The sequence below is a fragment of the Scyliorhinus torazame genome, chromosome 13 (genome assembly GCF_047496885.1).
Source record: "Scyliorhinus torazame isolate Kashiwa2021f chromosome 13, sScyTor2.1, whole genome shotgun sequence".
NCBI classification, from domain to species: Eukaryota; Metazoa; Chordata; class Chondrichthyes; order Carcharhiniformes; family Scyliorhinidae; genus Scyliorhinus; species Scyliorhinus torazame.
This window is the reverse complement of record NC_092719.1, coordinates 9,617,707-9,635,632: the sequence shown is the minus strand read 5'-3', so window position 1 is coordinate 9,635,632 and position 17,926 is coordinate 9,617,707. Positions and strand designations below refer to the sequence as shown.

Below are 17,926 nucleotides of genomic sequence, written 5' to 3'. Positions count from 1 at the left end.
GTCATTTTTAACAGGGACATAATTATAATCTAACCAGAAGCATCTGCAATAACTCGTTTTTGATGCACATGAGCAATGATGTCAAGGCAGGATTTGAAGTTATTGGGCGCGATTCTCCACTCCCGCGCCGAAGTGCCCACGCCGTCGTGAACGGCGTCGAGGTTCACGACGGCGCGAAACGGGCCCCGATCCCGACCGATTCAGGGCCCGAAAATGGGCTAGGATCGGGGCCGCGAGAAACCCGGGGGGGGGGGGGGGGGGAAACGTGTCACGAAGGCCGCGTCGTCACCGCGCGACGCCCGAATGACGCGGCACTGCTTCATAAATGTCGCGATCCGCGCACAGAGGACCCGGAGGAGAAGATAAGAGATGGCTGAGCCCCGAAGAGCCGCACCGAGTTTCCGGGACACGGACCTGGACACCCTGGTGGATGAGCTGGAACAAAGAAGGGACACCTTCTGCCCAAGACGTGGGTATCGCCAGCCATCCAGCGCAGTGAGGCGCGGCTGGCGGGAGGTGGGCACCGCAGTCAGTGCTGTGGGGCAGAACCTCCGGACGGGGAGCAGTGCCGCAAGAAGCTGCACAACCTCACCTGGGCTGCCAGGGTAAGTGCCATGAGGGTGCCCCCAGGGACCCCCCCCCCCGCCACGGGGGGGGGGGTCAGGGGGGGTTGGGAGTGTTGGGGGGGGACTGGGGAATCAGGGGCGGTGTGGGGGGGGGGGGGGGTCGGGGGGGGGGGGTTGGGAGTGTTGGGGGGATTGGGGCATCAGGGGCGGTGTGGGGGGGGGTCAGGGGGGGTTGGGAGTGTTGGGGGGGGATTGGGGCATCAGGGGCGGTGTGGGGGGGGGGGTTAAGAGGGGGTTGGGAGTGTTGGGGGGGATTGGGCATCAGGGGCGGGGGGTGGTGGGGGGTCAGAGGGGGTTGGGGGGGTGGGTCACCCTGCCCAACTATCTACTCGACCCCACATGAGCCCCGGGACCCCCCCCGGAGCGAAGCCATGGCGTGCTGTTCTCCTGAACCAGCAACAATGTCGTCTATATCTGCATGCCCTGATGATACCCGCCTAATACCGATGCTTTATCCAAACCCCCCCCCAGGACAAGACAGCGCACGACCAGCGTGAGCACATGAGAACCGGAGGGGGGTTCTCCGGTCCTGCACCCCCTAACCATTCACGAGCAGAGGGCCCTGGACCTCGCTGGGGGATCCGCCACCCGGGAGATCGCGCCATGCCAGGTCGGAGGCGCAGAAGCAAGTGGAGAGAACCCCTGCATGTCCTCCCCACCCCCAACCCGTCATCGCCCCCCTCACACTCTGGCCACTGCACCCTCGATCCCATCCCCCCCTCACACTCTGGCCACTGCAAACCCTCAATCCCATCCCCCCCTCACACTCTGGCCACTGCACGCCCCAATCTCCTCCCCCCTCACGCTGTGCACCCCACCACCCACCATACACCCGGGCCACCGTGTCTAACGAACCCCGAATCTTTATGTTCCCCAGGCCCACCCGCCGAACCTTCAGGGACGTCTCGCCCAGGAAACAGCGCAACATCGCCAAACGCAACTGCACCAGGGACGCACGCCAGAGGTTGGCAGTCGGTCAGACCTCTCATCTGGGACGCAGGACCGGGACGCTCAGACCACCGAGACAGACATTAGTGAGGGGAACAAGGGGGGACAGGTGGACAGTCATGTCGAAGTGCACATCACGGCCACGCACCCGCTGGATCCCACCTGGAGGTCAAGACGACATGGCGCGCGTGGAGCTTGCGCCGGGCCATGAGGGGGACCAGTACACACCAGACTTCCTGACGGATGATGACCTCGAGCTTGCGGCACTGCTGTCTCCCACACCGTTCACCATCACAGAGACACTCACCTCGGTTGGGCATATAAATGCTGAGGCTCCCGGGTCACTGTCTGGTGCGCACCCCACAGCCGAGCCGGTACAGCAGGTGGAGTTTGGAGCAGCCGAGGGGCTGGACGTCGGAGGGCAGCCCAGGCCCAGCAACCAGCTGCCACCCAGACGGTTCCCGGGTTCCTGGATGTAATTGACCCACTCGGACAACCGATGCGTGTGGACACCCAGGGACTGAATAACGGGATGAGGGCCATCTTCCAGGACCTGCACAGGCAGCTGGAGGAGTCTATCCGCGTCCAGGAGCAGGGAGTGGTGCCGCTCATCGCAGCCACCCAGGCCGACACCGCACGTGTCCGCGGTGGAGGCAGTGGGTGAAAGGGTTTCGGCCATGGGTCACATACTGCAAGGCATTGGGCTTACCGTGCACGCGTCATCCATGGCCCAGGAGAGGACTGCCCTCTCACAGGCAGCCATCTCACAGAGCCAACACAACATTGCCTCCGCTCTCCGGGCCCTGGCTGAGTCTCACCATGCCATGGCCCGGTCCAGCAAGCGATGGCACAGTCCAGCAGTCGGTCGCGGAGAGTATTGACCGCCTGGCGCACGTGATGGATGGCGTCGCGCACTCACAGGTCACGATCGCATAGACCTTGGCAGGAATGTGGCACTCCCTGGGCTCCATCTCGGCGAACATTTGGACCGTGGTCGATACCGCTGCAGGCCTCCAGGACTGGCAGCGCCAGATGTCGGTGGTGCGACGGGGCATGTCCTCCGAGCGCATCTCCGTCCCACAGTGAGGCCCCAGGGCCACCGGGCTCCCTGAGGGAGGAGGAGGTTCTGGGGCCCGTCCCGGTAGCTCCATCAAGGGACGTCCCGGTACACTCGGCCTCCCCCCGTTCCGTCCCTGGCGCATCTGGTGGGGAGCGGACAGGTCAGGGTGGCACCATGCCATCCAGCACGCCCGCAGAGCAGCCTGGCCCATCGAAGCCGGGCCCGTCCCAGGAAACGTGTGCCGACGGGGAGCCATGTCGAAGGGCGTGATTCTCAGCAGTCCGCCTCCACTCCCTGCTGTACCATCTGGAACACACCTAGATGTAGTGGTAGGGCCCGTAAGGCAAAGACGTTAGGCACGTAAGAAGTTGGCACGGGTGCAGGGCACAGTCCTAGTTGTAGTGGGTAGGCACCTATGTTAACCACATGAATAAACTCACTTTTCAATTTGACTTGTAAGACTGTGCGCTATGTCCGGTGCCAGGGGGCTCGTGAGGGTGCCCGATTGGCGTAGTGGTATACGAGCCGTTCAAGGTCTGTTCCGATGTGCTGGCCCTTTCCCCCCCCTGCCACCCATAATCGGACACCGTTGTCCTCGTACACTGACGCAGCCATCCCGCGGGCATGTGGTGAAATATCCGTCACGAAGGCTGTGACCATCGGAGTGCATGGTTCAGCGATAGCCATGAGTCAGACCTCGGCTGGCGAATCTGAGCACTCAGCTCATCGCAGAGCGGGCTGTCATCATTAAACATGGCACTGATCACACCGCTTACCCAATCATCAATGTTGTGCAATCCCTTAGTGCCGCAGTGGTAAGGTGATGTGGAATTGTGCCGTGAACGCGGTGCGGGGGTGCGGGGGGGGGGTGGGGGGGGTGGGGGTCGTGGGGTGGGGGGGTGGGTGCTGTGTGGTGCCCGTGTACAGAAGTGACGGTGCAAGTGGCAGTGTTCAGCGAATCCCACCCCCACAGTGCGTGAACCGTGCGGCCACCAACGCGTCCGCGGCGGTGCCGTCGCGCAGTCCTCCTGGACGTAACGAGCAGCCGGACAGTGTATGTGTCCTGCGCCCCTCCCCCACACCCTGATGCACGCCATCATCCTCATCCTCCTCCTCCTCCTCTTCCCCATCCCCCTCGTTTGCGTTAGCTCCGGTGCCGTCGGTCCTCCCTCCGGACTCCTCCACCAGGTCATCTCCCCTCTGCATGGCAATGTTGTGCACTCGCACACCGCAGACCACAACCATGCGACCGACCCTGTCGGGCCGGTACTGCAGGGCCCCTCCGGAGCGGTCCAGGCATCTTCAGCAGCCCGACGCACCGCTCCACCACACCCCTGGTTGCTGCATGTGCCTCGTTGTATAGGCTCTCCGCGTTGGTGTGAGGCCTCCGTATTGGCGTCAACAGCCATGACCTCAACAGATAGCCCTTGTTGCCCAGCAACCAGCCCTCAGACCTGGGGGGGGGGGGGGGGGGGCGGGGCATCCATCGAACATTGCGGGGATGAACGGACTGTGCCAGAATGTAGGCGTCATGCACACTGCCAGGGTACTTTGCACACACGTGCATGATCATCATGTGGGGGTCGCACACCACCTGAATGTCATGGAGTACGCGCCTTCTGTTCATGACACGTCCCTGCTGTCTGCAGGTGGGCGCATGGGGACGTGCGCACCATTGATGACACCCTTGACCATCGGTATCCCGGCCACCTTGGCGAATCCACGTGGCCCGTGCTTCCTGCTGTACTCGGTCCTCGGGGAATTGAATGTACCTGTCCGCGATGGCGTACAGGGCGTCGGTGACGGCCCTGATGCACCTGTGGGACCGATGCCTGTGAGATCCCGATAGGTCCCCGCTCGGCGCCTGGAAGGAACCAGTAGCGTAAAAGTTAGGACCACCGTCACCTTGATGGAGACTGGTATCGTGTGTCCTCCCATTCCACGTGGTGCGAGGTGCGCCACGAGCTGGCATATATGTGCGACCGTCTCCCTGCTGAACCGTAGTCTCCTCCTGCATGTGATGTCCGTTAGGGCCTCGAACGACATTCTGTCACGGTACACCCTCGGCCTTGCTGGACGCCTGTGGCGCCCTGGCACCACCATCAGTGGATCCACCTGCTCCCTCCTCCTCCTCCTGCTCCCCCCAAGCACTTCCTCTGCATTCCTCGCCGTCTGGCGGTCAATGTTCGCCTCGGCATCCCCCTGTACATTCGGGCCCTGAGCGCCTGCGGCCTGCGCGCGACGACGGGCCCACTCCGCGGCCATCCCCTCTGCTGCACCGGCAACCGCTGCATCTGCAGCCACAGTGGGCCGTCCGACTCTACGCTGCCGGATGGCAAACTCCAGAACTGCGGCTCCAACCACGGCAGTGAACATCGCTGTCTGGTTGGCAACATCTTGACCCTGCAGCAGGGTGGTGGGGGGCAGAGAAACGACATGTTACACCGAGGTTCTTCCACACCTCGCCAGCCGGGTTGCCTGGGATCCCTGTGTGCCCCCGGTGGCCTGGTCGCGCTGCAGACACGCAGCCAGCCTAACACCTGGTCACTGTCTGTGTCCAACGGTCACTTCACACCGTACTGCTCACCAGTGTGCCAATCGCCTGTGCCCATCAGCCACACGCACTTTGCGGCCGTGTCCTCGTCACCGTCCTGCCATATCAGGGCGGCTGACATGTGGCATCCGCGGATGGACGATACCATCCACACTCTCCCTCACCCCCCCCCCCCCCACCTGCACACTCTCCCTCACCGCCCCCCCCACCTGCACACTCTCCCTTCATCCCCCCTCCCACCTGCACGCTCTCCCTCATCCCCCCTCCCACCTGCACGCTCTCCCTCATCCCCCTCCCACCTGCACACTGTCCCTCACCCCCCTCCCACCTGCACACTGTCCCTCACCCCCTCCCACCTGCACGCTCTCCCTCATCCCCCCTCCCACCTGCACACTCTCCCTCACCCCCCTCCCACCTGCACGCTCTCCCTCATCCCCCCTCCCACCTGCACACTGTCCCTCACCCCCCTCCCACCTGCACACTGTCCCTCACCCCCCTCCCACCTGCACACTCTCCCTCATCCCCCCTCCCACCTGCACGCTCTCCCTCATCCCCCCTCCCACCTGCACACTCTCCCTCACCCCCCTCCCACCTGCACGCTCTCCCTCATCCCCCCTCCCACCTGCACACTGTCCCTCACCCCCCTCCCCACCTGCACACTCTCCCTCATCCCCCCTCCCACCTGCACACTCTCCCTCATCCCCTCTCCCACCTGCACACTCTCCCTCACGCCCCTCCCACCTGCACACTCTCCCTCATCCCCCTCCCACCTGCACGCTCTCCCTCATCACCCCTCCACCTGCACGCTCTCCCCCCCCCCCCCCACCTGCACTCTCTCCCTCATCCCCCCCTCCCACCTGCACACTCTCCCTCACCCCCTCTCCCACCTGCACGCTCTCCCTCATCCCCCCTCCCACCTGCACACTCTCCCTCACCCCCCTCCCACTGCACACTCTCCCACCCCCCTCCACCTGCACACTCTCCCTCACCCCCTCCCACCTGCACTCCTCTCCCTCCCCTCCCCACCTGCACACTCTCCCTCATCCCCCCTCCCACCTGCACACTCTCCCTCATCCCCCCATCCCACCTGCACACTCTCCCCTCCCCCCCACCTGCACACTCTCCATCACCCCCCCCCCACCTGCACACTCTCCCTCACCCCCCTACCACCTGCACACTCTCCCTCCCCCTCCCCCACCTGCCACACTCTCCCTCATCCCCCCCTCCCACCTGCACACTCTCCCTCATCCCCCCTCCCACCTGCACACTCTCCCTCATCCCCCCTCCCACCTGCACACTCTCCCACCCCCCCCACCCCCTCCCACCTGCACACTCTCCTCACCCACCCCCCCCCACATGCACACTCTCCCACCGCCCCCCCCCCCCCCCCCCCCCCCTCCCCACCTGCACACTCTCCCGCACCCACCCCCCCCCTTTGGCCGCAGCCTTCTCGGGTAAGCCGACCCGGTCTCCAGGAGCTGCGGAACAGTCCGCTCACCTCCTTCCTGCTCAGCGTCAGCCAGGCATGACTAGCTGACGACTTTGAAAAGCAGGTGTGAATGGCGACGGCGTGAAATGGGGTCACGCCGTCGGGAATAGCAGGGGTGCCGGAGAATCGCCATTTTGGGTGTCTCGGGCGATTCTCCGGCCTGCGGCCCGCGGAACTCATATAGCACGTTTTAATATTTGCTTTGCTGCATTCTAACATAAAATTTCACTTATTATCCATAATCAAAATGTTACCAATCTTGGCTCACTTTATGATCATACAAATTATCCCTATTCATTGGGGTTATCCTAAGTCCCTCTAAAATTGCTTGAAACATTTTGCTTGTCCATTATATTAACACTATGGCTTGACAAATACCCCTGGTATTAAACTGCATTGGCTGTGTTACTGGAGGGTTGCAAACCACCAATTCTGGGGAGCGCGGAGATACGCACATTTCCACCAATTTATCACGGTCAAGTAAGCTAAGTGGTTTCCACCCACTTTAGAGCCGACCATGTGTTATCGGAAAAACATGGCATATTGCAAATGCGCGCTTTCCGTGAGCTGTATTTCTAATGCTCGTGTCTTGGTCCAAAGGCCACCTGGAGTAGTGCATTCAGTCCTGGGCCCACATCTCAGGGTGGCTATATAACTGTTCTTGGAGGAGCAGCAGCACAGATTCACCAGAATTATTCTGCGGCTTAGAGGGTTAATCATGAGGGCACATTGCATACAGACTGAGGGGTGATCTAATCAAAGTGCTTAAAGTATTCAAACGGTTTGTATTGGGTAAAGACAGAGAAATTATGGGTGGGATTCTCCAATAATGGGCTATGTCCCCATGCCGGCATGAAAAGCGGCGGGCAACCACTCCTGCGTCGACAGTCCCCGATAATGGGGAATGCTCCCCTTCCTAGGGGGCGAGGTCAGCGCCGAGTGGTCCCCGCAGCTCCAGCCGGCGCGGAATGGCCAGCACGAGGTCACGCATGCGCGAAACGGCTGGCGTGATTCTGCGCCTTCACGGGGGTTCCCTCCGCGCCGGCCCCAGGGCAATATGGCGGAGCCTACAGGAGCCAGGCGTGGAGGAACATAGGCCCCCATTGAACCTGCCCGCCCCGCCGATCGGTAGGCCCCGATCGTGGGCCAGGCCACCATGGCCCCCCCCCCCCCCCGGTCAGATCCGCCCGCCATGTGGGACCTGAGTAACCCACGCTGGCAGGGCTCGGCCGAACTCGTCGGCCACACGGCCCATCGGGGCTCGGAGAATCGCCGGGGGGGGGTGCGCAGCGGGATCCAGCGGGTGCCCGAGAATCGGTGGGGGAGAACCGGGAAGCCGGCGTCGGGGCGCGATTCTCGCGTCCCCCCGTGGATTCTCCAACCCGGCGTCGGGTCGAAGAATCCTGGCCTATATCTTCTGATGTTGCGAATCAAGACGAGGACATAATCTTTAAATTAGAGGATGGTGATTCAGAGATAAATCAAGAAACTTTTTTTCACGCAAAGAGGATTGGAGCTTTCAAGACTTAGCTCCCCGCATCTTTGTTAGTAAAGGGTATGCAGGGTTATGAGCTAAGCTCGGTAAATGGAATTGAGATACAGGTCAACCATTATCTAACTGAATGATGGAGAAGGTTCATGGGCCTATTGTTGTCTTGCTGTTCTTGCCTCAATCAGTTATTGCAATCAGAGACAGAGGCTTGGAATGTAGAAACATAGAAAATCGGAGCAGGAGGAGGTAATTTATTATGATCATGGGCTGATCATCATCGCAATAGTCTGATCCCACCTTGGCCCCCCATATCCTTTATCCTCATCGCCCAAGTGCTATATCTAACTACTTCTTGAAAACGTACAATGTTTTGGCCGCAGCTGCTTTCTGTGGTAGTGAACTCCACAGGGCCGACACTCTTTGGATGAAGAAATTTCTCCTCATCTCAGTCCTAAATGGTCTACCTGTGCCTTCAGCCTGGGAGCTCTGGTTCTGGACACCCTCCACCATTGGGAACATCTTTCTTGCATCTACCTTGCAGCAGTGACAGGTGAACTGCTGCATTGTCAAACTTAGAGATATTGATTGACTGGTTGATTGTCACATGCACCGAAGTACAGTGAACAGCACTTTTGCTCTCGAACCTCTGACAACAATGAGTGTAGCATGAAAGGTCCAACCAGAACAGGCAGCGCAGAAGACTAAAGCATCTCCATCCAGCAATAGCCGAAGAGCAATAATGTAGGGAACATAATGAGGCTTTGCAGGAAGAGAGGAGTGTGCCATTTCTTGCTGAAAATCTCCACCCAGAATCTACCAGGTGTAGGGCAATGCTGATGGTATCAGGTTTACCTGGGCACTCGGTTCCCTGCGCACCTGCTGATTCCGAGTTAGCTCTGCAATTGCCTGTGTGCCAGCAGTTTTCTTTACACTGTTGCTTAAAAGTGACATATTCAACATCTAATTAGTTAAGCCGATACCTTAACCGCATCTTGCAGTAATAGCTGAATGAGATAGCTGCATAATTCCACAGACCTATTATATTTCTAAGAGTACCAAAGTCAGAGACTGAACTAGGGTCATTAAGACTTTAACTCCAGTGAGATGCAGCTGGGCGCTGATCACAGAAGTGTAAATGACGTACCCTATCTACATAACAGCCCCAAATCTTCCAATCAGGATTTGAACCTCATTATCCGACTCCAATCAGAAAAGATTCCATACTTACCTTCCTCTTAATTTTCTGGGCAATCTTCCGATGGAGGATCCTTCTGAACTGACTCAGCGCAGGAAATCTCGGAGTCGTCAGCGACGGGACTCCACGCAGAAGCCACTTCCCCATTGGAAGCAGCAGCTGCTGTTTTCCATTAAGCAAAGAGTTTAAGTGTGTTAAAGGTTCTTTGTAAAGCTCTGGAGAGAAGATATGTGGGTAAGGGGGTTGGTGCGTAAGGGACAAGAGGCAGGGTGGGTAAGGTAAACGGGTGAAGGGGTAGGGTGAGTGAAAGGGGTAGGGTGGCAGCTGGGTGGGGTGGTAAGGTTGGTTCAGGACGTGCCAGCAGGAGAGTTGTGGGGGAGTCAGGGGTTCAGGGAGGAGCTGGGCGGTGAGGTGAGTCAGATTGGGTCGGGCTTTATGGTGACGGGAGGGGAATTGGAAGGTGAGGAAGGAGTTAGACTAGACATATTCTCTCTAATGCTTCCTGGGTATCAACTCGGTATCTGGTGGGCATGGTAGCACAGTGGTTAGCACTGTTGCTTCACAGCGCCAGGGACCCGGGTTCGATTCCCGGCTTGGATCACTGCCAGTGCGGAGTTTGCACATTCTCCCCGTGTCTGCGTGGGTTTCTTCCGGGTGCTCCGGTTTCCTCCCACAAGTCCCAAAAGACGTGCTTGTTAGGTAAATTGGACATTCTGAATTCTCCCTCAATGTACCCGAACATGCGCCGGAGTGTGGCGACTAGGGGATTTTCACAGTAACTTCATTGTAGTGTTAATGTAAGCCTACTCGTGGCACTAATGAAGATTATTATTATTACCCAGATAAATATATTGGAACTATCCAAAGTTCAAACTTCTGATTGGCAATTTCCACAGTGTCACTGGAAGATCTGGGTCAATGTATTTGCTGTAGCTTATTTCTGCATATTTTACTTGTAACCAAATCTAATTATTCATTTTAGCCTGCACACTCTGGTCTAATGACAAGGAATTTTCTACCTTTGGATCCAGGAAGGTGTTTCATTTCCGATCTCTATTTGCCCTTGACAATGTGACACTGAGCTGCCTTTCTTGAACCCCTGCGACCGGTGTGATGACATTGCTCTCACAAATATTTTAGATGAGGAATTCCAGGATCTTGACACATTGGCGATTTGTGTCCATGGCAGGTTGGTGTGCGACATGAGGGGGAACTTGGATGTGGTGATGTTACCATGCACTTGCTGCCCCTGTCCATCCAGGGTTTGGGAAGTGCTGTCAAATAAGCCTTGGCAAGTTATTTCGGTAACTAGGTTTGCATATCTATTTGTACAGATATTACACCCAGCAAGTATCAAGCAGAAGCAACTACAAAGAATAGCAACACTAATCTTCAGGAACAGACAGAAATGAGCATAGAAATACCAGGCTCCCAGCTACTATGCATTGAGGAAACCTGGTTTCCACGTGCTTCATTTACTGCAACTGAAACAATTTTGAATCAGCATTAATGTGGAGGCTCATTGGCAGCATAAGTGAATTAGGTGTAATATGGACATTCAAAGGAAACCATCCCTCATTGTTGGAAGCACAGCAATATGAAATGTGTGCAGAAATTTGATCCATCCCATTAGGTTTGATGGACAATCAATTTGTGTGTCCCTTTGCCATTTTGTGTTTAGGAAGTAGCTGTTTCCAATTAAGAGGTTCGAAATCAAGGAAATAGCTAACTGTATAATTGGTCCAATGTTGCTCCCTTGACATCGTACGTGTCATAAAGCTAGAGGAAAAACATAACAGTTTGTATAAAATATGAATACCAATACTTGCTGGCTTTCTCTAAATGTTGCCACATCTGTGAATTCAAGTCTCAAAATATTTTGGTGAATCTGATTGAACTGGGCTGGAGTTCCAATTAATTGCAACTAACAAGCGTAATTAATGTCCTCGGAACTGCACAATTAATCTGTCTCTTATTATCATTCCTTCCCACTAAATCACTCCTCAACAGACATTTGTGTAGACTCATTGATTTATCACAAAATCCGAGAAAACCCCAGCAGAGTTTTGAAAATTAAAAATTCCAAACACCTTTTCCGAAGTTTCGCAAAACCGTTACATATATATATTTCTTCGTAAAGCGCCACCCACTATGATACAATTTACTGGATAGAAGTGAGAAAAACCTTTTCAAAAAAGAAATATCGAAATAACAAACAAAATAAATGTTGGAAATCTGAAATAAATGCAGAAAACGCTGGAAATACAAATACCGGAGAAGAGAAAGAAGGGTTAATTCACTTCTGACGGGGGATCTCCATCTGCCTTCACAGATACTGACAGCCCTGTTGTGCATTTGCAGTATTTGGTGCTTTATACCGAATTAGTCAGTTCATTTTCAGTAGTATATTGAGAAAGTTGTACAGCAGGCAATTGGAATTTGTTTTACTTTGAAAGCAGATTTTTTTCAGGTGGGGTTTTGTATTGCTTTGTTACGCAACAGGCAATGTTCAAACCTGCTCGTGTTGGAGAACATTTCCCTGGGACACACGGACCAACGGACCAACGGCAACAAATCCTACAGTTACCAGGAAAGTTGGCAGCTTTAGCAATAGCTGAAGAAATGCACTCGGCACATTTGAAAGAGAAGTTACTAAAGTGTCCTCATTAGTTTGGAAAGAGTGTGCATGTGACACTGGGCAGTGCCCTGTAGCATATGGCTTCATGGATCAAGTGTCTTCAGTCAAATGGATAGGGGATTGTTCTCTTTAGAGAGGCCAAGGTCGAGGGGAGATGTGATATAGGTTTGCAAAACCGTGAGGGATCTAGACAGAGTAGACAGGGAGAGACTGTTCCCATTGGTGCAAGGGTTGCGAACCAGAGGACACCAATTTCAGATGACTGGCAAAAGAACCAATGGTGACACGAGGAACATTTTCTTCACAGAGCGAGTGGTTAGGATGCGGAATGTGCTGCCTGGGAGGATGGTGGAGTTCGGTTCAAGCATAGCTTTTGAGAGGAAATTCGACAAGCACCTGAACGGAAGGATTTTGCAGGGTCAAGTGGTAAAAACGGGGGAATGGGACTCGCTGAGTTTCATGTGCAGAGGGCTGGCATGAGCACAATGGGCCAAATGGCCTCCTCCTGTGCTGGAGCTGTTCTATGATATACTTGCTATTAGATTTTACTAAAATTCCAGTGACAATCTGGCCGGGATTCTCCGCCCGCCACATTTCTGCCCCGACCGGCCGGCGGGATTCTCCGTTACGCCAGCTGGTCAATGGGGTTTCCCGTTGTGGGGCAACCCCACGCCGCCAGGAAACCCCCGGGCGCCGGCATAACGGAGAATCATGTTTCCATTGGCCTCTGTTTCCATTGAGTAAATCTAACAACCACATCCTTTGGCCAAACTGAGGCTAATATGCCAAGGACCTTGGGGAATGGAATGCTTTTCATTTCAGGCACGCATTCGGCAGATTTAGGATCAGAACAGCTTAATGCTAAGTAAAACTCTTACTGGGTACCTTCTCCCCGTGTCCTCCCACAGTCCAACGATGTGCAGGTTAGGTGGATTGGCCATGCTAAATTACCCCTTAGTGTCCAAAGATTAGCTGGGGTTACAGGAATGGGGCGGGAAAGTGGGTCTAGGTAGTGCGCTCTTTCCGAAGGTCGGTGCAGACTCGATGGGCCAAATGGCCTCCTTGCACATTGTAGGGATTCTATGATTCTATGAACATTGTGCGCATTTCCCAGGCAAATACTTAGAAGACCACCCCCCTACTTCATTAGCATGGTGCATTTCCACTTACCACAACTCATCTCAGTGGTATTGTCCGTTAGAAATGAGATTGAGACAGCATACTGTGAAGACGAGGCTGGACTGGCTGGAATGCATTGCAGGTTCCTCATGATCTTGCTGCAGACCCGATGTAAACCAAGTGTCCCTTGAAAAGACCATCATCCAGAGTTTGGCATTGGGTTTAATAGCTGTGTAGAATACACTTCCAGTGTAATGTGAATCCAGGTTTATAAACATGTCACCGAGAAGACACTTTGTCACCTGTCTCAAAATATGAAAAAATGCTCCTGATTGAGAATGAAGTAAAGGTATGCGGGAAGCAGAGCTTCAGCTGGGGAGAGTTTGATTTGTACGCTATAGTTTTTTTCTAGTTCATTCACAGAATGTGGGCAGCATCGGCAAGGTCTACATTTATTGCCCATCCCTAATTGCCACAGAGAAGGTGGTGGCGAATAATAATCTTTATTCGTGTCACAAGTAGGCTTAAATTAACACTGCAATGAAGTTACTGTGAAAATCCCCTAGTTGCCACACTCCGGCGCCTGTTCGGGTACACAGAGGGTGAATTCAGGATGTCCAAATCACCTAACAAGCACGTCTTTCGGGACTTGTGGGAGGAAACCGGAGCACCCGGAGGAAACCCACGCAGACACGGGGAGAACGTGCAGACTCCACACAGAGAGTGACCCAAGCCGGGAATCGAACCCGGAACCCTGACGCTGTGAAGCAACAGTGCTGACCACTGTGCTACCGTGCCGCCCTAGATCGCCTTCTTGAAGCACTGCAGCGCATGTTGGGGGAGTCCGAGCAGTTTTGTGTGGCTTGCTGGACCATTTCAGTCAGCGGTTCATAGTTACCCTGGGTCGGAAGTCACACAAAGTCCAGGCCAGGCAAGGAAAGCAGGTAAAGAAAGAACATTGGTAAACCAGGTGGGCTTTTCCTGACAATCTGGCAGTGTCATGGCAACCATTATATTTGTTTTTAGTTTCCAGATATTTAAATTCCCCAGCAGCTGTGGTGATGTTTGAAGCCCTGCCCTGGAGTAGTAGCCTGGTAATAAACTACCATATAAATCATCTACAATGGTAGATGCTGTTTTTGCCACTCTGTCGCTAATAGTCTCAGATTACTGGTGGAATATTGTTGCAACATGACTTGTATAATACGAGGGAGGGGGGTTGGTAACTGATGTAATCAAATAGCGTGATCAGCATGTAGACGAGTGCATACAGTGATAAAACAGGGCTGAAAAATTAGTTTAATTTATTTTATGGTGAGCGTTGTGCATATTTTCAGACTAAAGAGGCCCTTTTCACCATACTGAATGACCTTCGACCCATTGACCACTTCAATATCATCAATTTCTCCAGTCGTATCAAGGTCTGGCAAAGTGGAAAACTTGTCCCTGTCATTCGGGAGACTTTAAGAGATGCCAAGAAGTACATCTTCCAAATGTCACCTTCAGGAGGTAAAGAGGTTGTCTTTTATTTTCATTCTGAAGCTTCTGATCTCTGATCACGAATAGGAAATCTCTTTTGGTCTTTGGGACATTGTTTCCATGGAGGCAGCCCCCCCCCAACCCCTGCATCAATTTCGAGCTGAGCTGGTCACCCATTACTTGTGCACCCTGTTCTGACGACAGAAGGATTATTATTATTTATCTGCGTTACATGAGCTAACTTAGTGAGTGACGATTTTTCCTGGCATGACAGAGACGCCTAGGACAAATTATGAGTTGATCACTAGAAGGGGCTCTTGTTTTCCACATCTTGGTACGTAACACAGATTCTACAAGGTCAGCTAGAGCTGTAAACAATTTCAACTTTCTTCATCGTTTTTTTTTTGGCCCACTATGTTTTTTTAAAGAGTTTTCCAGAATATTTAACATTCAGTACAGAGTTAGAAGTGGAAAACATGTCTGGTCCAGGGAACCTTTCAAGAGGACTTTAAATATAGAATCGGCTAATAATGAATCGACCAATTTGCATCTTTTTAAAAGAGATTGTAAATCCCCCTCCATTAACACAATTCCTCCTTCTATCCTGTGAGTTACAGTTCCTGAGTGAGCAGGAATCTCTTGCCCTACACTTCCCTTCCTCTAATTTATGGGGATTTCTCTTCCTGAGACTAACCACAATCTTGTGGGGATTATCTCTGCTTGTTCCCGGATCTGGCTCAATTCCCACTTCCACTTGCCAGGCTCTGATGCTTGTCAAGCCCGGGCTGAAGTCCAATCCTGAGTATGAACATGAGTCCTGTGAGCCACAATCTCACCAGGCCTTAAAATGCATCCTTGATATTTGTACCCAGCCTCCGCATAAACCAACGCCAGCCCAAATTAAAGTTGTAACCTGTATCCCTCGTACTCCTCAAATATTTTGTTTTCCAAATCTCTAAACATTACAGCAAAAAGCATTTGCGTGGGACTGATAGCTCTTTCAGGAAGTCTGCCTAGGTACAGTGGGCCGAAGTGTCTCTTTGTGCGCTGTGAAACTCCAATGTTTGATGATGGCAGTGTTGTTCAACATTCTACTTTGCTTCCCAGGTACCAATATAAATGATGCCATCCAGACAGCATCTAAATTGTTAAAAGATTACATAGCTCAGCAAGACAAGAGTGTGAGGACAGTATCATTAATCATCTTCCTGACAGATGGGCGCCCAACAATTGCTGAAATTCAACCTCGTAAAATCCTAAACAATACAAAAAATGCTGTTGAAAACAAGTTCTGCATCTTCAGTTTGGGAATAGGAAAAGATGTGGATTACAAGCTCCTTGAGCGAATGTCACTGGAGAACTGTGGAGTAATGCGGAGGATTGATGAAGACTCAGATGCAAGCGCCCAACTGAAAGGTTTCTATGACGAAATTGGAACGCCGCTACTCTCGGACATTCGCGTGGATTATTCTGAAGATTCAGTGGAGTACGTGACGCAGAATGTCTTCGCAAACTACTTCAATGGCTCCGAACTTGTGATCGCAGGGAAGCTGACTAACAGCACGGTCAACAACTTGCACGTCCAGGTTACTGCGAGCACAAGTGACAAACGCCTCACGCTGGAGGCAGACGTGATTATCAATGACACCAGGAAAAGTTCAGACAACGCCAAGGGCAGGCCCAGTGATGCCAAGTTACTCCAAAGGGCATGGAGCTACTTAACAGTAAAAGAACTGCTGAGATCGCGACTAAAGAGCGGCAGTAGCAGGATGAAGGAAATTCTCTTTGACAAAGCAAGAAATCTTTCATTGGAATACCATTTTGTCACACCCCTCACTTCGCTAAGTGTGAAGAGTTCAGGTGATCAGAGCAGTGCTTCCACCGAGAACGTGATGAATGAATCTGAGGTGAAAGCCGAGAGAGCACAGGCTTTACAGACACTAACTAAACCAGGTAAAGTAGATCAATATATTGATTGCAGCTATCGGTCAGTATCTTGATTTATTTAATCAGCCAGATAAGCACTTTCAGAGGAATGTCTCGATTCTTTCTTCAAATGGAATTTGGGCTGCTTTCCCACTTCTGTTCCTCAATGCTGGCATAGAGCACGCGGGGTTATCAGAACAAAGGAAATTGAGGATTAACCACTCTCTCTCTGCCTTAATGATGGGGCAAGGCATTCATTGCTGTGTGCAGTAAAATCATAAGCCTCTTTATATAATCTGGGTTTACAATTTCGCCATCAATGGCCCATAATTCCAAACCAAATTAACTCTCTCCACAGGTGCTGTCAGACCTGCAGAGATTGTCCAGCATTTTCCATTTCTGTTTCAGATTGCAACATCCGCAGTAATCTGGTTTTAGCCAAAAGAACTCTCCCCAACCTTAACATGCAGGCCTGATTCAGCGGGCTTGAAACACAGTCCGCTTTTGCGGGCGTTTAGAACAAAGAACAAAGAAAGTACAGCACAGGAACAGGCCCTTCGGCCCTCCAAGCCTGTGCCAATCATGATGCCCTAACTAACAACAAAAACTTTCTGCCCTTACTCGGTCTGTATCGCTCTACTTCCTCCCTATCATGAATCCATCCAGATGCCTCTTAAATGTTGCTAATGTGCCTGTTTCCACCACATCCTCTGGCAGCGCGTTCCAGGCACCCATCAGTCTCTGTGTGAAAAACTAACCCCGCACATCTCCCTTAAACTTTCCCCCTCTCACCTTGAACCTACACTCCATTGTAATTGACATTTCCACCCGTGGAAAACACCTCTGACTAACCAGGGGAAAGCCTCTGACTATCCAGTCGAGATTCACCCTGCTAGTCACTGGCACTTTGCTGTTTTTTTGTGGCTCTGCGAGCTTCTCCCCGCCGAGACGACACCTTTTAGTGATTTCCTGCACTGGCGAGGACTTGCCCCTCGCAGATCGGGGCCCTATTTCGACTGGTTGCCCCGATACCTGCACCCCTTCCTTTTCAGGCCCACCCACTGTCACTGCCCCCCCAACATCTGGAGGCCCCTGGAAGCCCTCCCTCACCTCCTCTCTAATGGACAAGCCCCCCCCCCACTGCCGACCTGACATCTGGCACCTTTGCAGTGTCACCAGGTTGCTGAAGGAGTTCCAAGGTGCCGCCCTGCCCTGTCCCTGGCCACCCAGGGGACTCCAATGGCCTGCACCCCAAGGTGCCGTCATGCCTTGTCCACGTTTGTGGAAACCAGTGCTAAGCGTCACCCAGTTGAGGTCTCGCAGGTGCGGCCGTTGACCCTCGCGCGCTGGGTGGAAGCGGCGTCCAGACACTTAAATGAGCCCCATGGCCCAGCGAGGAA

The 17,926-nt window shown here is 53.5% G+C and overlaps 1 protein-coding gene across 1 annotated transcript in view; it reads left to right on the top strand.

Moving 5' to 3' along the window:
- itih5 (inter-alpha-trypsin inhibitor heavy chain 5) overlaps nucleotides 1-17,926 on the top strand; it is a 74,361-nt gene that overhangs the window by 31,269 nt on the left and 25,166 nt on the right. Inside the window, exons 8-9 of the mRNA XM_072471038.1 lie at nucleotides 14,459-14,630; nucleotides 15,708-16,553. Coding sequence (XP_072327139.1) covers nucleotides 14,459-14,630; nucleotides 15,708-16,553 — 1,018 coding nt within the window. The remainder of the gene's footprint in view (nucleotides 1-14,458; nucleotides 14,631-15,707; nucleotides 16,554-17,926) is intronic.